General features: G+C 52.0%; 1 protein-coding gene across 1 annotated transcript in view; it reads left to right on the top strand.

Moving 5' to 3' along the window:
• Nucleotides 1-26150, top strand: part of LOC144161539 (uncharacterized) — a 78146-nt gene that overhangs the window by 16168 nt on the left and 35828 nt on the right. Inside the window, exons 4-8 of the mRNA XM_077692194.1 lie at nucleotides 5152-5448; nucleotides 10051-10161; nucleotides 19388-19478; nucleotides 20602-20869; nucleotides 23705-23834. Coding sequence (XP_077548320.1) covers nucleotides 5152-5448; nucleotides 10051-10161; nucleotides 19388-19478; nucleotides 20602-20869; nucleotides 23705-23834 — 897 coding nt within the window. The remainder of the gene's footprint in view (nucleotides 1-5151; nucleotides 5449-10050; nucleotides 10162-19387; nucleotides 19479-20601; nucleotides 20870-23704; nucleotides 23835-26150) is intronic.

The following is a 26150-nucleotide window of genomic DNA, read 5'->3' as shown; positions in this document are numbered from 1 at the left end:
TGTTCCCTTCCTGTGCGCATCCTGTTCGTGTGTGGACGTGCGGGACCATGTGGGTTTCTATGAACTGCCCGAAGGCAAACAAATACGTGTGAGTGCTTATTTAGGGGTTATTACCCCTGTTTATTTTTTTTAATAGGCTGAAAAGCTGTCATAGCGTTGCTGGAGCGGCTATTGTACCCCACTTTATTCCTTTTATTCTTGGGAGGGGAGGAACATGGCAAGGAAGAATTGGCCACGTCAGGTGTTTTCTGTGTTTCTCTCATGAAGTTGAAGAGCAAACTCCAGCGTACAGGAGGCACCGGCAAACGTAGAAATGCAAGTTCTCTAAGGCCAGCTGCAGACGAGCTCCAATTCTGCATCTCATGACTTCAGATCATGGGTGCGTAAAATGTGGCTTCAACTTTCTATACCAAAGCGTATAGGCGGCTGCTGGAGCCAGGAACAAGTCCCGCTGCAAATCTCCATTGGCGGCGAATGAGTCAAGTGGCTTTATGATAGCTACGTCATCGTTGCTAAGAGGACGGGAGAATTGCTGGCAGCGCAACGAGAAAGGAAAGAGGCCGATATGTATGCGCCGGGTGGACGTTACGCCGGCAACGGCCTCCTGTTAAAACTTTGAAGAACAATTAAAATTATCACATCTCAACTACTTCGGCTTCGGCATTCGGGATCTGCTAGAATGGGCCGAGTCGAGGAACCTACAGGGCCTCCTTTTCTCATTCGACCAAGAAAAAGCCTTTGGTGTCATCAGTCATAGCTACATATTTAGCACCCTCCAGAAGGCTAGCATAGGGACGAACGTGCAAAAGATGGTGCGTGCACTATACAGTGGGCCCACTTCTGCCGTCACCATTCGGGGTCGCGTGTCCGAGAGTTTTTCTGTTGGGTGTGGAGTTCGGCAGGGCTGTCCTCTGAGCCCTGTTCTCTACGTCCTAGCTATTGAACCTCTGCTGCAGCGGCTCGCGAGCAATCCTCAAGAACGCAGATTCCCGCTCCCACCAGATGTTCCCCCGGCCGCCATATTTGCCTATGCAGACGATTTGACTCTGGTATTGCCTGATGAGCGCTCGCTCAAGAGGGCAATGGCCATCATCCAGCTGTATGGGTAGGCGAGCGGGGCTAAGCTGAATACCGCAAAGAGCTCAGTTATGTATTTACGCAACCCTCCATCGTGTCCGCAACATGGCCTTCCCGTCGCTTCTGAAGTCAAAGTTCTAGGTTATCGGTTTGGTCCTAACGGCACTTCTCCTAGCAATTGGACTGCTGCACTGACAAAGCTTGAGTCGAGGGTGCGGGACTACCGGCAGCTCAATTGCCCTGTCACCACCCGAGCCACGATCGCTCGGACCCTCTTACTATCAGTACTCAGCTACGTCGCCAGCATTATGCCTATCCCAGCACTAACCAAGCAGGAGGTGGGACGTGTAGTGTTCCGATTTGTATGGGATGGTAAACCGGACAAAGTCAAACCAGATATTGTAAAGCTCTCCAAGAAGAGAGGTGGCCTTGGCCTTACTGACCTGAGCATCCTAGCTACTGCCCTGCATGTCAAATGGACGAATACAGCCCTCAACATAGACATGTCCCTCACTCGATCCCTAGCTTCCTACCTCCTAAGCACCCGGCTACGTCTGTTCTCTCAGAGTCGCCTACGCAACAAGATTCCACGAGCAGGGGAGCCATCCTCATTCTACCCGGGAGCAGCTAAGGCCCTGGCAGATATCCAGGAAATACTCCCGCAGTTTGATATACTCGGTACTCTACTGAAAGATTGGGTCGCCACACTCACGCCCACTTTGCCTCCGCACTTGGCCTGCTACTCTCTCGAACGTCAACGTCCGAACTGGAATCTCATCCATGCAGAGTACCTGGATGCCAGCAGAGCCACCTTCCAATGGCTCTTTGCCCGTGGGAATCTTCCACTCAGACAAAGGCAATTCACTCGGGCATGCCTCACAGCACACTGTCTTTTATTTGGTGAGTTTGAGACAGCAGAGCACGCCTTTCATAACTGCCTGCTTCCCAGCGCTCTCCTCAAGAGGGTCGCAGATTTGTTTGAAGTACCTGGTATTCCATATCCCACAGTGAGATACCTTCGCTACCTTCCACGTCATGCTGTCAACCAGTTTGTTCTGGAGCTAGTTGAATGTTCCTACCAAGTTTGGGTAGCACGCTGCATTGCTACTTACTCGGAAAGGCGGCCAGGGCTTCATGAAGTACTTGCCAGGGTATGGAAGGAGCTCTGGTTTCACCTGCGCAGAGAGCAACGCAGGCTGGGGAATCAGCAGTTCGCAGAGCAATGGTGTCGGCCACCGAAAATTGTCAACAAAGACAGAGGCCAAATCAAGATAACCTTTTAAAACATCTTCCCCCCCTCCCCCCCACCCCCCACAATGACCCCAACCCCCCTCCCCCTTACGCCTTTTCGGGTTTCCCGATGGCTCTCGAAGTTGTGCTATGCACCTCGGAGGGAGACTACGGATTGCTGGAGTCAAAGCTGATCCAAGCGAATGACGCTCGCCCACCTTTGTCCAGGTAAAAAAAAAGGACCGCTGCTCTAAAAAAAAACCCCACACCACCGGGGGGCCCTTACCCGAGCAGCGTAGTTGGATGATTATGAATGGATGAGTTTGTAAGCTCTGGGGCAAGCACCTATGTGCAACCCCCCCCCCCTTAATCTGACAACGGTAAGGTGGCGTGCGGCGGCGGAGCGACCCGGCGCCTTCCCCTTCGAGCCTGGACCGACCATCGTCCACCGGTAGCGGTGGAGTCGAACGACTCCGGCCGCTCGAGCAACGCGGGACCCGTCGGTGACCGAAAGGACGGGGCCAGCTAGGGGAGGGTTTTGGGAATAAACTCCCTTGGAGGTTGGCGTCAGTTGCCTTTGTCTCTTGCCTGCCTCTCACGCCGGCGCCGTGTACACGGCAGCCGCGTGAGTTGGATCATCCGAGTCAGACCAGTACCACAGGGGAAACGGGCCCTTCCAAGCCGCTTCTGCTGGCTTTTCGTCAGCGCTTCTGGCATCTGTAGTCTGTTCATGTGGAACAAAACTTGACTTGACCGGGACACCGTGACTGGCATTGAAGAGGGCGGAAAAACGGAGAACAAGAGTATGCTTCGTGTAACAACAAGGTCACCCGTCGTCGACCCGCCGCGATGGCTCAGTGGCTGAGGCATTGAGTTGCTGAGCACGAGGTCGAGGGCTCGATTCCCGGCCGCGGCGGCCGCTTTTCTGATAGAGGCGACAAACAAAACGCCCCTGTGTACGAGATTTTAGCGCATGTTAAAGATGCCCAGGTGGTCAAAATTAACCCGGAGCCCTCCAGTACGGCGCGCCTCATCGTCTGAGTTGCCAATCAATCAATCAATCAATCAATCAATCAATCAATCAATCAATCAATCAATCAATCAATCAATCAATCAATCAATCAATCAATCAATCAATCAATCAATCAATCAATCAATCAATCAATCAATCACCTGTCGTCGAGCGCACGAATTGTCCGTAGAATCGACGAGCAGTGGCTGGGAGGATGTTACTGCACGTATTTTCTTGTCGCGCGTTCAGTTCGAACCTTGGACCGTTTCAGCGTTTCGCGTCGTCATTGGAATATTTATATCGACGCTCCTATGTTAGGAGGTGCCCGTTAATCTAAGCCACTGAAAAAATCCTCAAGTAATGCAACGCACTATACCACAATTGTACACTATTAAGTTTCGGGACCAATTTTTTGCTTACTCAATTTTCGCATTTTTTTAGAGGATTGCTTGCTACGAGTTGCATTTAACGTATACTATACATCGCTTCCCGCACAGGCGAGGAGAAAAGTTTGTAGGACACGTGTTCAACTATGAAAACTAATGTCCTGGCAGCCAAACATCTGTTAAGAGTTCGGAGGCCGGGCTCTATTTCGGAAAGTTTGATTGCGGTCGCGGTGGCCGCTTTTCTAATCGAGGCGAAAATCAAAAACGCCCGTGTGTTGCGTTTTCGGCGCACGTTTAAGATGCCCACCAGGCGGTCTGAACTATTCCGGAGCCCTGCACTACGGCGCGCCTGGTAACCCAGGTGAGCTTCGACGCATTAAACCCGCAATATTGAATTCTATTCTGCGTTGCATCGCTTGCTACCACTGTGGGGAGCCGGAAAAAATCAGCCCAGCTTCATTAACGCCGCGAACGTTTATGATATCAGCGTTCTTTAATCGCAAGCCTAAGTTTCTTACAACTTCTCAAAGTGAGCAAATCCATTCCTGTTCGCCCCAATTCGTTTTTGCTGTGTTCCACTGCTCACGCCATCTAGCGAAACCTTTTGTTACTTTGAATGTGCGGTATTTGTCGGAGTTGCTTGGCAATTTTCGACATGACATGATTGTATAGAGTTGGAGATAAAATAGCGCCCTGCGGTACACCTCGGTGGTTGTGAAAAAATGTGGGGGTGCTCTTTACACGTATGGATTTGAAACGTTCGGTTCCACTGCCCACGCCATCTAGTGGAACATTTTTTTTACTTTTAAACTTGGAACATTGCTTTGACAGAGCGCCGCGAGCGTTCTAGTTTTTTTTTGTGGGGAAGTATTCCTTTTTTATTTTCTATGGCAAAAATCAAGCAGTCATGTATTCTCAATCAAAAAAACAGTACAGATATCACGTATGTATTGATGTCTTGCCCAAAACATGCTTAATGGTTTGTTTTTTCTCAACAATGTTGGCAAGCAAAATGTCGGCACGAGGGTGCAAAAGAGGCATTTGCGACCCCTAAAGCAACACCAGCACAATTGCCCATCGTTCCCCTATCCCTCTCCCCCTCGATGCAAACGGTTGGCTCCCCACAAAACAAAATGCTGCTGACGCTAATGTTGGTAAGTGTAATTGTTTCCGCCAAATTTAGAAGTGTAGAAAAGCATTGCCTACACTACTGTCTCGTTCAAGCATTCCCTTAACTTGCTCCGCGAATGCTAGGCTCCGGATGTACCCCTCGCTAGGCTATGCACTCTCCGCATCGCTGCGAACGCGTTAGCACATTTCGCCCCTCGTAATCCTCGACCAGGAACAGCTTCGCTGTCGAAAATGAATTGTCATAGCCCAACCAGTGTCCCGTGTACTTTTGCCCCCGAGTGCAGATCTAAAGCGTGCACACGCCCTGCACCCCAGCGCGTACAGGAACCTGGAGCAGTGCACGCGGGACCTGCAGTGCCCCGGCCCGGCGGACTTCAACAAGCACTCGGTGCACGTGATGAACGTGCTGCTGAGCCAGTACGACCACTACTGCCGGGGCTTCGTGCCGCAGACGCGCTCGGCCGTCATTCGGCCGACGGGGCCCACCACTCCGCCCCCCTGCAACGAGAACGCGTACATGGAGAAGTTCTTCGAGTGCGGCCTCAAGTTCTTGTTCAACTTGCGCGACGCCTTGTACGGAGCCGGAGAAGAGTACAAGACACACGTGTGCGGGTAAGTACGCGACTGTTAAGCGTACATGCCGCAAGTGTGCGAGTTACTTACTTAACCGGGACTGTACGCACACTGCTTGGGACGTGATCCGGCACTCTATTTACCCATGTGTTATTGTCAGACATCCGAAGCTAGGGCTGTCCTAAGACTGCCCGCGGACGGTCCGGGACTGGCACAGCAGGAACGCAAGAAGCGTTGAATCACCGAGCGCACACTGCCTCTCCTAATGCCTTTTACCTCTCACCCCGGGTTTTTATTCAGGTTCTTATGCCCATATCGAAGGCTTTTTAACCCTTCATTCTCAGCTTGTAGCGGGGCTAGTTTAATCTAAACCTAAGCAAACGTAGCCACATCAAAATTGCAGCCAAAATTCTGCGAAGTTAAACTGGAGTTATAGAGTCCACGTCGAAATGAGCGCAGGAGTTAAAGCCCACAATTTCGAGTCTGTGCAGGTCCTGAAAACGCATGAATTCGGAGTCCATAACTCATAGTCTGAAAGAATTCCGGCGTCAAATAGGATTGAGCTGGAGTGCAGCCGGTGGGCACTCGCAAATAATGAAAAGTAAGCTATATTAAGAAAGGTATTTAGAAAGGTATTCAGTCAATGCATCCTGCCGGTGATGACATATGCAGCGGATACTCGGTACCTTACTAAACAACTAGAATGCAAACTGAGATCCCTCCAACGTGCCATAGAGCGAACAATGGTAGGAGTAACGCTTAGGGACAGGAAACTAGCAACCTTGATTAGGGTCAAAGTCCGGTAGAAGATATCGTATTTGAAATTAAGAAAGAGAAATTGACTTGGGATGGCCATGTACTATTGCGAACTGACAACAGGTTCACGACGACAGCAACTGAATGGGCACCGAAAGACGGGACTAGAAGAAGGCCATTAACTCGATGCAGAGATGAAATAAGAGAATTCGGAGGCAAAGAATGTACTCGGGCAGCGCAGAGAAACCTTCGTCCTGCAGTGGACCTAATAGGCAGTTGTTGCTGATGATGACGACGAACTCTTAGTCTGTATGAGTTGTTGAGACTGGGTAAGTTCTGAATCCATATGAGTCATGAGTCCGTTTGAGCTTTGAGCACCGATTGAGTCCCAATGAGTCCATTTAAGCTGTGAACCGTAGTAAGTTGTGAGTCTAGGGTAGTTGTTGCGAGGCTAATTCTTGCGCTGGACGTGACGTTGAATTCGACTGAGCAAGGATGAGCATGGCAGCAGTGAGACTTTGACTGACTGAGCAAGGGTGGGCATGGTAGCAGTGAGACTATAACTGACTGCGCCTCAAGGATGAGCATGACAGCAGTGAGGCTTTGAATGACTGAGCATGGATGGGCATTACAGCAGTGAGACTTAACTGGCTGAGCAAGGATGAGCATGGCACCAGTGAGACTTTAAGTGACTGAGCAAGGATGAGCATGGCAGCAGTGAGACTTTAAGTGACTGAGCAAGGATGAGCATGGCACCAGTGAGACTTTAAGTGACTGAGCAAGGATGAGCATGGCAGCAGTGAGACTTTAAGTGACTGAGCAAGGATGAGCATGGCACCAGTGAGACTTTAAGTGACTGAGCAAGGATGAGCATGGCACCAGTGAGACTTTAAGTGACTGAGCAAGGATGAGCATGGCACCAGTGAGACTTTAAGTGACTGAGCAAGGATGAGCATGGCAGCAGTGAGACTTTGACTGACTGAGCAAGGATAAGCATGGCAGCAGTGAGAATTAACTGAGTGAGCAAGGATGAGAGAGAGGAAATAAAGATCTTTAATTTCGACCTTAATGGGGCATGAACATGGCGGAAGTGAGAATTTAAAGCCCGAGACACATGGACGACTGGTCCATGCGAATCGCATGCGACTGATCGTTACGACTGTCGCCACGACTAGTCGTACGCGTGAATTTGAGACACATGGCCCGATGCGCGCATGCGATTCGTCGTCGGCGTCGCTCCACCCACTGTTTTTGCTCCATGGTCAACTACAACGATCGCTGGGCTGAATTTGTAGATTCCGCGCGTCGTTCGCAAGAAATGGATAAAGCAGGCAATCGTGAAGCGTTTTCTGCCTTCGGAAACAGTCCGCGCACACGCCGGCCGCGCCTGCCAGCTCGGCACACTCAGCGGCTCAAACCGGCGCAGACCACGGTAGCAACCGCTTGTTGCTGCTCTTCTGAATCAATCTGATCGCTAAAAAGAAGTTCCACATGCGAGAAAGTAGGTGTTAGTGTGGTGAAAAAATTACGCCCACCTCCCTTCGCGGGAACCCTGGTGTGATGCGACGCTGAAGGGGGTTCCGTTGGGTGTTTCCGTTGGGTCGAGTAGTCGAATTATGTGAAACGCGTAGTGAACGTGAATTGGGTTTCAATCACATTGTTGGGTTCCACGCGAGGGGATGCGGGCGTAATTTTGAGCATAATGAGAGACGTTGTTGTTGTTGTCGTTTAGACGGAGGCTTTATTAAAGGAACCGTCGCATCAAGCAATCGTCGGTACTGTGAGAGAGCAAGCGCAGGCGCAAGCGCAAGCGCGGGCGACCGTCGACTGAGAGACGGGCCGGAGCGCGGCACGCACCCGAAGCAGAGGAGACCGCGAAGAGAGAGAGAGTACTGCACACGCGCACAGCGCGCAGCGCCGCCCACCGGCGGAGTAAGAGTGCGCTGCGCCACGCGCCCGCAGATGTTGGGCGAGAGTGTTCGCTATCGGAGAGAGGAGAGGGGGTGAGTGGAGGAGAGACGCAGCTGTGCGGACGCGGACGACAACGACGACGGACGCAGGACAGGGCCGCCGGCAAGAGATGTTCCTCTCAGCGTAGCATCTAAAATTGTGCAAGGGATTGTTGTCAGGGCTTGTTTTAAAAGCGGCGATCAGATATCTGCCGCGATGCAAGCCTACGCTGACCGGTCGCCGCGGCGCGCGGTGCGCCGAGCGTCCGAGAGATGGCGATACCTGCACGGAAGCAACGAGGCAGGCTACGCAGATGTCTATAGGTCTCCGATCGCGCAAACAGCAGTTATAGCTGAAATAAAGTTCCACATGCGAGAAAGGGGATGATAGTGTGTTGAAAAATTGTGTTACGGATTGTCATTCGCAATTTCACAGATAGCGGCGATCAAATATCCGCCAGGATGCTAAGCCTAAAGTTTCCAACACCCGATCCGACCCGAGCAACGCAAGCCTTTTGTGGGCGGTTGGGGCTCAGCGGGCCTCATTGGCTGTGGCCACACGACGATCGCAACGATGGCACGACTGCATCTGGCTTGCCAGTCGCACGTCGCAAGCCTCCTCCGACCAGCGAACGACACCAAAACAGGTCCTAACGATCAATCGTAACGATCAGTCGCATGCGAATCGCGTGCACCAGTCGTACGTGTGTCTCGCGCTTAACTCACTGAGCAAGGATGAGCATGGCAGCAGTGAGACTAACTGACTGAGCAAGGATGAACATGGCATCAGTGAGACTAACTGAGTCGAGATGAGCCACTCAGAAATTAGTCCGAGGAAAGGGGAGTTCAAAATGAATTTGTGAGTGAGTTTGAGTGAGCAGCTTTCCCTTTGTCGAGTTGTAGCGGGCAGTCGAGTTGAGCAGTGGCCCTTTCGTGACAATTTTAAGCTAGTTGATTATTATCTTGGCTGCTTCACTGTCCTGTTAGCCTCGGAGTTTCTAAAAATCAATCAATCAATCAATCAATCAATCAATCAATCAATCAATCAATCAATCAATCAATCAATCAATCAATCAATCAACCAACCAACCAACCAACCAACCAATCAATCAATCAATCAATCAATCAATCAATCAATCAATCAATCAATCAATCAATCAATCAATCAATCTGCTTTATTTCGGGCATAATTATGAAATATTCACAGTACTTTGAACTATTGCCAAGGGCTAGTTGTGGGGTTCATTATCTTATCCTCATGTTATCTCCTTCTAGCATTATACGTAATCACAAGGCCTGCATGGGCGTGATTCTACGGAACGCAAATTGCCCGAAGGTTCCATGCGATCAGGCGAGCCTCAACTACATTGACAAGAGCCTCTGGGAAGGCCACGACCAGCATTGTTCCACCAAGCAGAGACACCGGGGTAAGCGCTAAATCGAAACTTCAACTAAAACTACAGCTATACAAACCATGAATGCGTTCTAAGCTGGAGAGAGGGAGAGAGAACAACTTTTATTAGTAGCATTGATCAGAAGATCATGCGGGAGTGGTTCCCTATTCACGGGAATCCATTGGCAGTCTTGACCATGGCTGCCCTCTTGACGAGGATGAGTTCATCCGGGAGGGAGGGGCTAGACAGCAGCGTCTCCCACCGCTCTTGAGGGGTGGGGGGAAAGGAATATTAGGGGCGGCAATCCTGGCGTAACTTTACATTGTACAATAATGTGCCTGAGTGTCCCAGGCTGCTGGCAGAATTCGCATACGGCTGAATATTCGCTTGGGTACGTTAGGTTAAGTCGGTTGGGATGAGGATATGTATTTGATTGAAGAAGTCGTTGAGTTATTTCCTGATCCTTTGCGAGGCTTGGATGTGGGAGTAGGAACGTCCTCCTACTAAGCCTGTAGTGTGTGGGCCTCACCTGTGCAATGCAGTGCAGCCTGCCAAGGTGCCCACCATGGGTTCGAGCGGGGCCACTACGTCATGCCTCACGTGCCCCACGGACCGTCGCGCATTGGTCAACCCGTGCACCTTACAGGGAGAGGGTGCGAGGGGCCATCCTCGCCCCTCGCGAAGAAGGGAACGCGGGCTACGTGCTCGCGTAATTGGGAGTAGTCTCAATTAATATCCCCACATCCCCCCCTCCTTAAATGCCCTTGCCGACTTGGAAGCAGGCCGACTACTCCCAACTAAAAGAACAATCTTCATGCAAGTAACAAGAATAGTGCCCATCAGCCTTTCCTCCAGCCCTCAAAAATACACTTCATGCATTTCTCCGAACTAAGCTACCACTACTATCAAACACTTTAACACCGTATTCAGAAAACAACACTATACACAAGAACGTTACAAAAGAGACTAAAACAGGTAGAAGTGGAAGGTGCGACATGCATAATACAAGCTACTAGAAAAAAACTAAATCATGTCAAACCAACAAAAAGAAGGCTACATGCACAATTCGCTGCACAAAAATAACTAAGCAAGTCAAAACTGCGAAATACTACAGGGGAAATAAACACTACAAGGAGGACAAACTACACAAGTTTGAATATCCCGAACACTAATTTTTCAGGTAGAACTTTTTTTTGTATGCAAAACTCATTCCTATCTACACACGCACACACACACACTCACACCCACGCACACACACACAACGTGGCTAACATTTGCAACGAGGAAAAATAAATAAAATAACCGCCACTCGATAACGTTAACCAAATGGGGACAGAGATAAGTTATGTCAACCAAGTCCGCTAATTAAGCAAGACACAAATTACACTATTCCATATAACACAGGGGCGGAGAGCGTCTCTTTCACGGAGTTCCCGGAATTGTTCGGCGCTCGGAGAGCGAACAGGGGCGAAAAGTTCTGGTACGGCAAGCGCGCGTGGCCGTTTCTTCGAGGAGCAATGCCTGCTCACCCAAGAGCGTCACAAAACGCGTCGATGCCACTGAAGGGCTCACGGAGAAGGTGGGGAAGGGGGCGGCAATGCCGGAACGAGCTCACCGCAGCGTTGAGCAGACTCCGCGGATGGGCGGAAGAGCGGGAGTCGATGAGCCATTGGAAGCCGCCGCAGCGCGGGCACCCTCCGAAGGTCGGCGGTTTGGAATAGGCCCCTGATGGATGGGGCCCCAGCCAGGGAAGCAGGGCACGGGCTTCAGCCCGTCGCCAGGTCGCAGGATCATGATGGCGTTGACCCGGGAAGCAGGGCTTGCGAAGCAGTGATGACTGCCTCGGTAAGGGTGGTGACGAACGGGCGTGCTGGACGCTCAGCGCCCGCGAGGCAGCAGCCGGACGACTGCCGATGACGCAATGCGCGGAGACGCGCACAGGACCGGAATGGCAGGCTCCGATGACGAAACACAGACCAACCGCGGGATGCACTACTGGATCCGTTGTAGCTGGCCCGTAAGCGCACACGCGCAGTTTTGCACACCGGCACGGTGCACAGGAACAGGCACGCACTTGCCGAAGCACAAATCGTCCTCTGTTGGCCCGCGCGTTCACACACACCACACCCGTCGGCACTGCACACACGACGAAAAAAATATTACAAAAAGACAGGAGCAGTCCCCTGCGCATCTGTCCGGCCGAAAGTCCTCACCCGCGTGTAGCCCCGCGAAAGACGCTACAGAAACTCACTCATACCACGCACAAAATAAACACATTCACACAAAAACTACTGGGACCCCAGAAGATACCCGGCCGGCAAGCAGAAAACGCTGCCAGATGGTCCACGCCACGGCTCCCCACGCTCCCTCCCGTTAAACCCACCAAGGAAGCCACCGTCGAGCTACGGCAGCTGGGCGAAACCAAACTAAAACAACAAAAATAATACACCACCCCTCGGAGCTTCCGGGAAAAAAAAGGGCGGCTTTGAGGGGCTCAGCCGGGACCCTAAAAAGCGAAGTTTTTCCCTGTCGAACACGGGGCCGAGAAAATGCGGAAAAACGCGTTCTTTTGCACGCAGTTTAAAATGAACCACACTATTATACTTCCCACCGAATGCGGTTGGCTAAACAACAAAAACAAGGCCCCATAAGGTCGCAGGCCACGGCCGCTGGCTGTCAATCGGTTTCATCAGCTCCACGTTGGGCGCCAGACTGACTGACTGAAAAACATTTATTTACACAAGTTTGTACAGGGAGGGTGGGGAGCGGTCCTTAAGAGGCCGCCCCGTACAAATACTGGGTGGGCTCCCCCTTACGGGAGCCCAATGGCGTCGGTCGCGGCCCGGGCCGACCCGAACAGGGCCCGTTGGGCCGTCAGGTCAGAGCAGCCGAGCAGGGCTGCCTCCCAGTCCTCCCGGGAAGAGTTGGGTAGAGGGGGTAGGTTTGGGGTTTTTTGGCACGCCCACACCATGCGGAAAATGTCAGAGGAATCTTCCTCACAGTGCGGGCACTTCCCCATGCAAGCGGGGTCGAAGTGTTTTAAGACTGCCGGGCACAAGAGAGTTTTCGTATAAAGGCGAAGAAAGATGCGCTCCTCCGCCTTCGTGAGGCCCCTACAGGGCTTGGGATAGACGGAATGGCCGGATTGATAAAACTGTGTGACCTCCTTAAAGGTGCAAGCGGGATTGGGTTCTAAGTCCGGATCAGTAGGGGATGAGGATGGTGCCCGAAGAGTGAGCGCGCGGGCAGCGGCGTCAGCCGCCTCGTTATCCTCAAGGCCGGCGTGTGAGCCGGAGCCCATATGATCGTTCGATTCGCGGGGGGACCCAGGTAGTTACTGTTTTGCAGAATTTTGTAAGCAAATTACGGAATGCCCCCCTGTTCGATATTGCGGCAGGCACTCCTTGAGTCGGTGATAATGACCCGCGAGTCCTGATCTGAGGCGGCTAGCGCGATGGCAATCTCCACCACGTGTGTAATATTGTGTGCACGGAAAATGAGTCCGTTCACTGCCGTGTTTTCGTGGACGACCACGGCCGTGTACCAACCCCCGTGGTGCAGGCCGGAGGCGTCTACGTAAAAGACTCCGTTTTTTCGACCATAGTGGCAAGCGAATGCTTCTGCCCGCGCGACGCGTCGGCCACTGTGGTCATCTCGTGTCATGTTGGCCGGAAGAGGACGCACATGCAAGGCGTATCTCCAGACTTCGGGAATCTGTACGCACTTTTCCGTATGTATTGGGTGATGGGTGTGTAATCTGGCAAGAAGGCGGCAACCCGACGGTGTTTTAGAGAGTCTAGTGTATTGATTTGTCAAATGCGCCTCACGCAGCTCCTTGAATGTGTTTACCATTCCCAGGCCTAGAAGGCGCTGGTTGGAGGTGTGAAGCGGAAGGTCGAGAGCGCGCTTGTAGATTTCACGGAGAATAACCTCGAGTACATTCTCGTCAAACCTCCGTAAGTGGAGGTATGGAGCCGAGTACAGGACTCGGCTGGTGACGAATGCATGCGCCAGCCGCAAGGCATCTTTGCATCGTAACCCCCCGTGCTTATTGGAAATCCGGCGGATCATCCGGCCCACCTGGTCTCCCACTTTACGCAATTTGGCCAATGTTGTGTCTGCTCTACGATGTTTGTGAATAAAGAGCCCCAATACTCTGATCTCATCACGTTCGCTGTGAAGGAACGGGTTGATTTTGGTGGTGCACTTTGGTGAGGGGCGTATGTGCACGAATTTCGATTTGGACGGGGAGCACTGAAGGCCACAGCGACGGGCGTAGTCGTCCACGACGTCCGCCGCTTGCTGCAGGTTGGCCTCCATGTCTCCTAAAGAACCGCGTGACGCCCAGATGATGATGTCGTCGGCATACAGCGCATGCCGGATGCCTCGACTTTCGCCAGCTGAGCAGGGAGCCTTATCATTTACAGATTGAATAGGAGGGGCGAGAGGACTGCTCCCTGCGGGGTCCCTCGCGTGCCTAATTGGTAAGGGCCGTGTTCCGTGTCCTGAATTCGAATATATGATTGTCGGTCAGTGAGGAATTGCTTAATGTAGTTGAAAGCATTTTGGCCACAGTCCACTTGTGAGAGATGTGTTAAGATAATTTCGTGAGTCACGTTATCAAAGGCCCCCTTCAAGTCCAAAGCGAGGACAACTTTATCACTGAGAGGGTACTCGACGGGATTGAGGATCTCACGATCGAGCTGGAGCAAGACATCCTGCGCGGACCGGTGTGGGCGGAACCCGAACATGGAGTCTGCAAATACATTTTTGTTCTCCAAAAACTCGGACAGCCTGTCGCGCACCATCGTCTCCATTAATTTTCCCACACAAGAAGTAAGGGAGATGGGGCGGAGGTTGTCCGTGTCAATGGCTTTGCCCGCTTTGGGTATGAAGGTGACCAGGGCGGTCTTCCAATTAATCGGGAGGGGTGTTTCCCCTAGCCAAATAGAGTTGATGTAAGCAAGGAGCATAGAGTAGGTAGAGTCGGGAAGATTGGCAAGTAGTTTCACTGTGATGTGATCCCGTCTTGGTGCTGTTCCTCGCCTCATTTTTGCTAGGGCCGCCTTCAGGTCGTATAGCTGGAATGGTTGATCCAGCTCCGCATTCTCGCTACCTGAATACGAGTACGCGGACCCTCGAGGGTCCTGCTGTGTGCTTAGGTATTGGTCTCGCATTTTGCATGCCAATTTTGTCGTGTTCCCATCGAAACTGTGAATCGCTCGTTGGAGGTGCTTTTGTGTCTCTGTTCGAGTTTGGGTCGGATTGATCAAGGCGCGGAAGAGGCGCCAGGTACTCCTTCTGGACATTTGTCGCGCGACCGTGTGGCATCGGCGAGCTGGGCCGCGTACTCCGCCGCTCGCTGGGTGAGCTCGGCGACGCGAATTTTCAGTTTCCGGTTGTGTTTTTGTCGGCGCCATCGGCGGACGAGGCTGTGCCGAGCAGCCCAGATGTGAAGGAGGTAGTTATCCACGTCCGGAGTCGCATCCGAGACTTTAATGTGGGTTTCTGTGGAGCGAAGGGTCGAAACCAATTGCTGGGACCAGGCGTGGTACCCTTGCTCCTTAATGGGGGTTGAGTTAGTGTATGTTTGTCGAAATTTAGTCCGATATGGTAATTTTGCCTCTGCGTAAGGTCTTGCCAAGGGACGGGTGGGAATGGTGGTGTTGAGTATGCAGTGGTCGCTGCCGAGGGTCTCCTCGGTATTGACCCAATCTGCATATTGGATGTTTTTTGTGAGCGTAAGGTCCGGACATGTGTCCCGGGTCACGGAATTACCCACGCGAGTCGGAAGGCAGGGTCGGTGTGAAGAGGTAGGCGCAGCGTGGACATAAGTTTCGCCAACTTACGTCTACGCCGCTCTTCACGCACATATCCCCAAAGTGTTCTGGAGGCGTTAAAATCGCCCACAATCACCAGGGGGTCCTTGCCCGAAGCCTTTAAGGCGTGGCTATAAAGGTCTGCGAATGTAATGTTGGCTAGTCTCGGCGAGCAATAGATGTTTAGCACGTGTAGTGGCGGGTCCTGTTTGCGTAGCGGAAGGAGTGCTACCAACACGTACGAGAATTTTGGCTGAAGATCAAGGTCAACTAAATTGGCCGTGTAATTTTTCTACACGCAGATGCAGGATAAGGGATCTTGATGAAACGTAGTATAGTTTGTGAGCGTGGCACCGCTGCCTGGCTCTTGAAGGGCTACCGCAGCTGGAAGGTTTTCAAACGTCGTGAGGAAAAGTCGGAAGTCGGCCCGCTTTGTGCTGGACTTGAAGCCCCGACACTGGGTGATATGAACTGGGGTGGCCGAATTTCATTTGGGCGCCAGAGATGTGGGCCTCACCTGTGCAATGCAGTGCAACCTGCTAAGGTGCCCACCATGGGTTCGAGCGAGCGAAGCCGTAAACAGCCGCGGCGGCCCTCGCCACGCGTGCGCAGTCCCTCCGCGAAGACGAAGTAGCTCCCCAGAACGTGGTTTAATTCTGGGAAATCCACGGTACAGCAATCAGCCCTGGTATTACACTCCTAGCCCTGGGCCAGAGAAGGGGGGGGGGGGGTACCCGTCGACCGTACGCTTCTGGCCACTGAGCCCGACGCGCAGGGAGGGTAATCGGCAGCTGTTGGTCCAGTGGCGTAAGCCACCGAAGCGCTGCTGGTGATGGGCCTGGCTAGGACCGGAACCGACCACCAGGCTGACTGAGCAAATCCAACTCCAGGTGCGTTAGCCGACCTCACGGAAGTTAGAAAACGGCGGTCGCTCAAGCCGAAGCGAGCGAGCAGAAGTACCTGTCGGAGTCGGCACCCAGCCAATCTCTCCTGGGTCCGACCGAAGCGCGCGCCCGCCGCCGGGAGCCCTTAAAGGAGCCATGAAGAGAAAATGCAAGTTGGTTTTAGTCGAAAGATTTCGTGTTTTATAGTGCCCCCAGCACTTGTCCGGATACAAACGGTGCTTTATTCACTGAGAAATTAAATAATTTAGGTTAAAATTGATTTTCCCGCTCAATCGTGCGTTTTCGTGGTCCCAAATGACATCACAGGAACCGACCGCTCTGCCGCCTAGAATACCTTCATTGACGCATCCGCCGTACAGGGTAGAGACACGTATACGCTGGCGCCGCCATTTTCGGTTGCTCGCTCGCCGCCGAAGCAAGTCATTGTGTCAAAACCGCGCTAAAATTATCGCCGAAACGCGGTTTACTGAAGAAGTTTGAATCATATTGTCTCTTTCGCGTTGCTAGGTCTCGTGGGAAACGAAAAGAATAACGCGTTGAGCCCGTTGGCCCAATTGCGGCGGCACGGGACCGTTCAAAGGTTGTCTCCACCCTGTACAGCGGTGTTGGTTTGTTCCCGCGTTTCTTTACGTTCCGTAACCTAGATGGCGCCACCATACCGCGGCAAGCGTTTGGTTTGTTTTTGCCCGCATTTAAACCTGGCTTGTTTTTGTTCTGGGAGAAAATATTCGTTCCCTGAAACAGTTCTCGCTCGACAAATGGGGTCACGTAAGACACCGTTGCTTGCGTCAATCGGCCAGTGTCGTCTGAGACAACCCCAAGCCCCGTAGTGCTGTGCAGCTAAACCAAGCATGCTGTGCGCAGTACGAACAGCAGAACGCATCAGTGCTTCTATGTTTATATGTGCTTTCGTAACTTCCACTTTTTGTCCCATCATTCTTATTGCTTTGTAAATAATGTGCCCTAAATTTAAGCGCAAATCGCTCGTTCGTCTAGTTTGTAAGCTCTACCTAATTTGCGTCTGCTTCTGCCAGCCTCCGCCAATCGCAGAGCTTATTTCATGTGACATCATAGGTTCTGTTGCGGGAAATGAGCTGGTGGGTCGCATGACCATTCCCGTTTTCCCTAATTATGTAGCTTATTTGAGCGAAGTTTACGTTAAAAGTGGTGTCAGTATGATTCTAACGAGACAATCTTTTGAATGAACCAAACTTGTGTTTTCTCTTCATGGCTCCTTTAAGCGGGGCCACTACGTCACGCCCCGCGTGCCCACGGACCGGCGCGCATTGGTCAACCCGTGCTCCTTACAGGGAGAGGGTGCGAGGGGCCATCCTCGCCCCTCGGGGAGAAGGGATCGTGGGCTACGTGCTCGCGTAATTGGGAGTAGTCTCAATTAAGATCCCCACAAGTGCTAAGTAATCTTTCGGAATGTAGTGAGTGGGATAAGCTCTACCGTACTCTCCAGGGCCTGGTTGGTCAGCACATGGGCCTGTTGGTGACCAAATTCGTTGCCCTCCATGGAGGGGTGGGCAAGCATCCACACGATTTGCACCTTTCGGTTGGGGGATCGACTTGATAATATTCGATGTGCTAGAGAGCGGCCACCCATCCGGATTGGTTACTTCGGTACGCTTTTTGAGAGTCCGCGATGATTGTACGGGCTGTGGTCTTCGTGAGCGCCAGCGCGACGGCTGATTCTTCCGCTTCTTTAGTAGAACTTGTTTGTGCAGTAGCACTTGTCACCAGATCTTGCTTGGACGTCACTACTGCTGTCTTGGCCTGTACGCATGCTCGGTGTGGGACCCACCCAAATCAGGGTAACCTTGTAACTGCTCTAGAATTTGTTAATGAGAAGCTTTCCATGCCGCACTCCAGCCGTCCATCGTTACGCCGAAACGCACTGGAGGAAACCCAGCCCAAACAATGAGCGCCTCACGAAAAAACGGTTTCCGTGGTCGGAATCGAACCTGAGTCCCTCGCGTTATGAAGCGGACATCTATCGCGTTGCACCATTCCGATACGGTCGTAGCAGCTTGGATGTTGGGGCTTTGACTTTGACTCAGGTTGCACGGGAGAAAGCTTCGCATCTTAACCCATTTTCTACTAAGAAAGGGGCTTTAATTTTTACTGCGGAGCAGTTTACCTCCAACCAGCCAAGGAAATGTTCGTGCCCACGACAGCAGAAAAATTCCAGGCTACTACTCGCTACACCAACATACATCCGAGGCTACTTCTGGCTACACCCTGGCTACGCAAATAAACTGCTGGCACCACCTGGGCCTGCGTAGAGAAGAGGAGCGAGAGCCCGTGTCTTGCCGACTAAGCTACGCCCAGACGTGCAACCGGAGGAGATTGATGGTTGTTCGGATTCAGCGTCTAGGGAAGGGGAGGGCGACGCATGAAGCAAGAGTGAAGGGGAAGCAGTGAGAGAGATGACGTCACAGACGCGGTGTCGCCCGTGCCGGAGTGCCCTAAGGTGCAGTGCTTAGTGCGCTGCTCTTCACCTTCACGCTGTCGGGCCTGCCTGACGGCATTCCAACAGACCTAGCACACAGCGTATGCATTTCCGTTTATGCTGACGATGTTGCCCTGTGGACCCAGGGACCAAAGCATCAAGCAGCCAAATAAGAAAATCTCTGCAAAGAGCGCTGGATGCGATTTCGGAGTATATCAGGGCAATCGGACTGCGGCTTTCTACTACCAAGTCAGAAGCTATGACATTCCACCCCAACGCCAGAACACGGTATTGAATCCCCCCTCCACCCCCCCACCCCTTGGAAGTACATGGCTCACAGCTCCGGTGGAAGACCCAGGTCAGATATCTGTGACTTACTATAGACCATCGTCTGACCTGGGGCCCAGCAATCAAACAGCTACTCGGCCAGTCCAGTCGTGTCCTGAAAGCCACCCGTCAACTCTTGGCCATTGGGTGTGCGGGCTCACACACTTGGGCACTTCGAATTTACGGTGCTATGGTGTGCTCCGCAGTCCTCTACGCTATGTCCCTTGTCACCGTCAAGCCAACACGGTGGAGGAAACTCGAGACCGAGCAAAGAAATGCACTCCGGACCGCTCTAGGCTTGCCCCACTCGTCGCGATGCGCGGGCACTCTTGCTGAAGCCAGTGCCTGGCCCCTCGCACTCCGCACCATACAGCGAGCTCTCCATCACGTCGAGTGGCTCCATAGGGATCCAGACGGAGGCGCCCTCCTCGCACGGCTACGAGAACGACCTCACTCTCGAATGGGTATGATTGTCCGTACCTTCGAAACGGCGATCGGCCAGCCCCCGACGGATCACATCATACCTCCTCCACCCCACGTGACGAATGAGATCACCATAAGTGCCATTCTACCGCACGTGACATCAAACAGAGGCCAGGGAGGCTTCATCGCGAATGTGTGCGCCTTGGCTATGTACGTTTCTGCCTATGCCAAGATGGCCGCCGCCCGCTCGGACTGGCTTCACCCCTTAGCAGTGGCGCGCATAGGAGGCCTCCACTCCAGCAATCTTTATATAACCTCCTTGGTAGAGACGCGTATACGCTGGCGCCGCCATTTTGGGTCGCTCGCTCACCGTCGAAACAAGTCATTGTGCCAAAACCGCATCATAATTATCGCCGCAACGCGGTTTACTGGCGAAGTTTGAATCATCTTATCTGTTTCGCGTTGCTAGGTATCGTGGGAACCATAAAGAACAACGCGTTGAGCACGTTGACCCAATTGTAGCGGCACGGGAACGTTCAAAGGGTGTCTCCACCCTCCAGGGAAGTGCGGTGTTCGAGGTACCCCGTTCTGATCCTACATGGCGCCACCATACCATGGCAAGCCGTTTTCTGCCTTTGGTTTGTTTTTGACCACAATTAAACCTGGCTTGTTTTTGTTGTGGGAAAAAGACATCCCCCTCGCGAGGGGCACGATCAAATGCACAGCATTTCCGAGGGGGTGCGCCGGCAAGTCGTATCTCTTGATTGCGGGACCCGTGTCGCCATCTTTTGGAGGCGCGGGACAACTTGTGGCGCTTTCGAAACAAACGAGAAATGAGTGAAGGATATAAGGCGCGTTCGGTGCGTCGAAATGTTTTTCGGTTTCGTGGCTCGGTCGGTAGGGCGCCGGGCACCTTGCGTTCCGCCCGCGGCGTCATGGGTTCGAAACCGGGCGCCGGAAACTGTTATTTTATTTCTTCCTGGCTGCGGACTACGACAAGGCGCGCATGCGGACTACGACAAGGCACGCCAACGCCGCGTGACATTGTGAGTTACTAAAATGCTATGCATTTAAAAGGATAACTCCACAGTGTGAATTAAGGCACGAAGCAGCGGCCTGCTTGGAGAACCTTGAGGGGCACGTGCTGACATTCACCTATATCAGCATCCAGACAAGGGGGCGGCGGCTGCAGCATCCATCGCGCCTGCCTTCGATTTAGCCAGGCAATGCCGCCTACTAGTGGGCAGCAGCTCCACAAAGGTCCTTCACCTGGCTGAGGACTTAATTAAGGAGTGCGAGCAGAACCTCATCAACTGGAAAGCAGCCATCCTCTCAAATTCGAAGGCTGCCCTCCTGAGGCTAGACCGGGCCCACCTTAGCTGTCTAGCTGTACAAAGCCTCGCCAGCAAACTGCACAGCCTCAGCGCCAGAGGCCTTAGCATCCTCTGCAATGACTACCTCCTGCTCACGCAGGCATCAAGGGAAATGAGGCTGATCGCCTGGCAAAAGAAGCGCATCATCCATCCACGTCGATAAGTGAGGCAATCAGGCCCCTGGACGTCGTGCGGTACCTTATCCGAAGGGACCTCCAAGCCATGCACCCTGACTCCCGAGTTGCAACCGGCAAGCCACCGCACGCGCTTCCTTCGAGGGGACTGACCCGAGCTGACCGTGCTCTCCTTCTGCGTCTGCGAATCGGCTGTCAGCGCTGCGCGGAAAGGAGTCACAGGCTTGGCATCGCCAGTTCACCCGCCTGCCCACACTGTCCTGCAATAGAGACACTCGCGCATGCCCTGTGCGAGTGTCCAGAACACTCGCAGGCTCAATCAGCGATGAGACCGTCGTATGCGAAACTGGGACTGTCTTCATGCACCTCATCACACCTGTTGTTCCCGGAATGTCACAAATCAATTCGCGAAAAAGCGTTCCGAGCCCTGCTGGACTTTTTAAGGGACACGGGACACTCGGACCGGCTATGATGCAGCCAGTACTGTCCATGCTGCGCGGCTTGTGAACCGTCATCTAATTCCCCCTTTCTATATTTTTTCTGTCACCCTCTTTCCTGTCTATCCTCCTCCTAGACTCAGTCTTGATTGAGGTGCCCTCAACCTGACAGGCAGTTATCGGCTGAGTCGACTTTCGTCTCCCTTCTAATATTGATTGATTGTGGGGGTTTAACGCGCCGACGCAACGCAGACGATGAGGCGCGCCGTAGTGGAGGGCTCCGGATTAATTTTGACCACCTGGGGATCTTTAACGTGCGCCGAAATCTCGTACACACGGGCGTTTTTGCTTTTCGCCTCCATCAGAAAAGCGGCCGCCGCGGCCGGGAATCGAACCCGCGACCTCGTGCCTCCCTTCCAATAGAGCAACTCTCTCTCTCCTCGTCACCCTTCGAAAGACGCTAAAAGTGGCCGCCAGAAACGGCGCGTTACAAACTGCGCACTAACGTGCCGGCACGTGAGACATGAACGCAAGCAAAAAAACAACAAACTACCCCTCACGCTGTTCAGGCAGGGGGCGCGGGAGCCCTGCGAAGGCAGGAAATTTGAATTGCATTGGACCAACAACTCATCAAGAGAGGAGTGAAACAAGGAGGCGAACAGTGTGATGAGTGGTACCACTGAGCGGATGCCACGTGTGTGAATTGAAGTGACGTCACATGGGTAATCGTTGTGGGTGTCGTTTAGCGCTTCGCAGTAGAACCACCTTCACAGCGTGGATCGAGCCATTTTTTTTTAATGTTCTGTTCAATGGTACTCCTGCAAACGTTATCTACACCCCCCATTATCTAATGCAACCTGACCTTTGATGGTATAATAAATGAAATGAAATGACAATAGTTTCGTTTATCGAACCTCCAGTATTACTGCCATGAAATCTGATCTTACCCTCACATTCCTGTCTGCGCGTCGCCAAATTTCCCGACAAACGTTTTTTTGAAACTGTGTAATAATCCTGACGTGCATGACCAGTTTAACTCCCGACCGCATTACCGATCCCGTCACAGCGACCGCAGCCACCAAGTCGCAATTAAACTTTGCAGCTCTAAGCATTTTAGGGGCAAAGCTCCTCTTGCTGGGGCCCTGTCCCGTCCCTCGTAGCGCCGTGTACATACCGCTGATAACTGTGGCAGGATGCCCCTAGGGATTGTCCAACCAAAGATTGGACGAAGAGGTCAAATCGTTCAACGCGTTCGTTGCTATCCAACAAGGAGGAGAGGAAGAAGAAGAGGTTGTCGTTCGTCGTCTGCGAGCTCAAGACACGTACCGGGGTACGCGACACAAGACGCTCTGCAGAAGGCGACGGCCAAGGTGGCTAAAATGTCACACACCGAATTTGCCAACTTACCCATGGAGATTCTCATCGTCCCAAACAAGCCTTACATGATCACCACAAACATCGTCGTCGACGGGCTTGTCAACGGAGCGGTGGGAAGTCTCAAGCTTTGCGAGCGAGGAGTGGTGGTCTTGACGCGGCGGCGCCCGGTTTCGATTCCACGACTCTCTGGCCGCGACGGGAGCGACGTGGCGCTCTTCCCACTGCGCTACAAACCGAGACGCGAGCCTGGCTACGAACGCGCCTTATGTCCTTCACTCATTCAGATGGTGCGCGCAGGAAGATTTATAACAACATGTCGATTCTTTATATGATGTGTGGGCGAATGTTTCACGGTTTTACCGATAACCATTTTAGCTTCGCCGCTCTCATCATCATTCACTTCGTGGAGATGGCGGGATTTGTTTTTCGAACTCTTTTTTTGCCCAGGACCAGTCGCGAATACTACCACCTTCCTTCTGATGCTGTACCTATTGGTCACAACCAACGCTGTATAAATAGGAGCTTCGCAATGTTGGTGTTTTAATATTCCCATGTATTGGTTTCGGTGATATACCTAGCATTCTATTATGACTCGAGCTAACATTGTAATGTACTTCTTCCTTATTCGTTTTCCTTGTATTTTGCTGCACCCGTTCTCTTCTTTGATGCATTTATCCCTAGGAGTATAACAAACAAACAAACAAACAAACAAACAAACAAACAAACAAACAAACAAACAAACAAACAAACAAACAAACAAACAAACAAACAAACAAACAAACAAACAAACAAACAAACAAACAAACAAACAAACAAATAAATAATAAATAAATAAATAAATAAATAAATAAATAAATAAATAAATAAATAAATAAATAAATAAATAAATAAATAAATAAATGACGAGACCTGACCCTCGAAAGCTGCTGTGCATAATGCCTCGCAGGAAAGAGGAAGTTCCGAACATCCCTCCAACATTGCCACCTACGGGAGTACGCCGGGAGTTATTTTACGTGCGGCACAATTTTCCTGAGAAACACGTACCCTGACCGGCCGGCCACTGGCGAGGACTGCAGGTAAGGTGTATTTCGAGCACTCCTCCGTAAAAAAAATTTGCCGCCATGAGCAGACGTTAGAAAGACGGCGACGAGCCATTTTCTTTCTGGACCTCGGAAGCAAAATTTAACATTAGTAAGTAGTAGTTTGGACAAAAGGGGTAGTAAGATAACGAAGGAAAGATAAGGGAATAAAAGACAGGCGAAACATTAAGTCTTTTTTTCCTGTTTAAAAGGAATTGGGAAGATAGGTAGGAACAGCGATTCGCGTATTCATGAGTGGCCACTGTACACGTCAAAGGAGGCAGTGGCGAGCGGGGGTGTCGCGCATGTGCACTCCTGAATCCATTCTCCACGTTACTGAGGAGAGGCGTCGCACTGAACGAGTGATTTGTCAGCCTTTAGTTTATAAGGAGTAGGTTATAATAGTTACGATTTATCCCAACGTACATATAAAGAATTGTCTAGTGAGCCAGGCATTTATCGTATTTGAGGATAAAAACCAACATCGACAGAAACGCAGCATATTGGCAACGTGACGGCAGTGAAGAGGGAAAGTTACGATAGTCATGATTCACGTAACGTAAATACGAGGGAATTTTTTTATTTAGCCAGGCATTTATCAAATTCGATGACAAAGGCAAGACCCGCAGGAGCAATAGGAGAGAGGGTAACGACGGGCGCTAGGGTGCCTACATGTCTTGCGGCGAACCATCTAGGCACCCCAACTGACGCCATTCCGCCTGGCCATTTTTTTTCTGGGGCTGCTCGCGTCATACACCGGGGCGTGGTCACAAAGAGTTCCCGCCCCAGTCACGCATGAAAAGAAGTCCGCGGGGAGCACGCAGCCGCGGTTGGGACAGTTATCCGCGAGTTCACGTGGTGGAGCGGAAATAAATAGCCACTTGGTTTACGCAGCCGCAGAAGAAGTAAAACAAATGAGATCCCTTGCACACCCTGGAAACTAAGAAGTCCAGACAGGCCGGTGATCTGGTTGCTATGTTGAGGTTTAGCTATATTTAAGATTTGCTTTAGTCAATTATAAGTACAGTGGCCTCATCTCCACGTCATTGACTAAGGACAAACACGATTGGCGTGTAGCGACAACGACGTTTTATTACAGCGCGGCTACGCTGCAGTCCTAGCGCGGGCTCTAGTGCGCCCCACAGGTGGCCGCCGAAGAGCGCACGGCTTTGCGCAATGGCAGGGGGGGCGAGAGACGCCGCGCGTGGCGAGCAGCGCACACGACCAACACCAACACGACTCGGGAAAGATGCAGCGGTGGTGGAGAGCAGTGGAGAGCGGTGATGGAAAGACAGCGGTGGTGGAGAGCAAGTGGGGCTGTAACCATGCTCTCTCAATAGACGGCCATGCTTCAACGCGCAAGGTAGAATGTGGGAAAACCAGCTTACAAAGACCAACCTTACATCGATCTCCTAAAGTCGGCTTCACCTCTAAGCACAGATGCACTGCTAGGGAGACATGTTTCCAGGAGCAATATAAGACATCGAAATATGAAGGCCCTGAGACTTTTTTTAACCCGAAAGTGTTTTATGCCCGGGTACACCAAGATCTGACTCACGTGGAAGTGACGTCGCCAGAAAAAGTGCAACTGATGCGGCGGCGCCCGGATTCGAGCCAACGAACTCTGTCGCTACAACGGGAAGCACGTGGCGCTCTGGCCACTGCGCTATGAACAGAGATGTGAGCAGCTCTTATGTGCTGCCCTATGACTTATTCAGATGGTGCTGACGTCTAGGAGAGGCGAAGCGAAGTAGCGCATCAAGACGCTAATGAGCGCCGACAGTTGGCGCCTCGATGCCAGCGCCTTCGTGTACGGGGGACGCGCGTGACCTGAGGTACCCTCCGCTGTTCTTTGTTTCTTGCGTGTCGGCGTCACTTCTTCTGGTGGGGTCAGGCTCGCCAACCCTTCGCACATGAAAGAGGATCCGCTAACATTCGACTGCTTCTGTGAAGCCACTTTCACTTTCGTGTTTAGGCGATTCCTATGATAGAGGGATCAACCACATTTTTTAACAGTAAAATGTTCTCTTGGGTAAGTTCTACGTATTCTTTTCATAAACAAGGGTGGCTTGGTATCTTTTAAATCCGCTTAGGGGCAGGGCATGGAATACTATAAAGTTTCGTACTAATATATACTCAAAGGAAATCTGGCGCCACTGTCTAGGGTAGCCACGCTTCGGCGAGCGTTCCTTCATGTACCGGGCAGGCACGTTCCGCTTGTCCTTGGCATGACTCGTGAACAGGCTGAAAAGTTGGCTCTGGCTGCAAAAAAGCAACAATATTAGTGTACAAGGTTCATCAAATTTGTTATTT

This window comes from Haemaphysalis longicornis, unplaced genomic scaffold, assembly GCF_048455015.1.
Source record: "Haemaphysalis longicornis isolate Haplotype H1 unplaced genomic scaffold, Haemaphysalis longicornis Haplotype H1 scaffold_12, whole genome shotgun sequence".
Taxonomy (NCBI): Eukaryota; Metazoa; Arthropoda; class Arachnida; order Ixodida; family Ixodidae; genus Haemaphysalis; species Haemaphysalis longicornis.
This window is presented reverse-complemented; position numbering and strand designations above follow the sequence as displayed.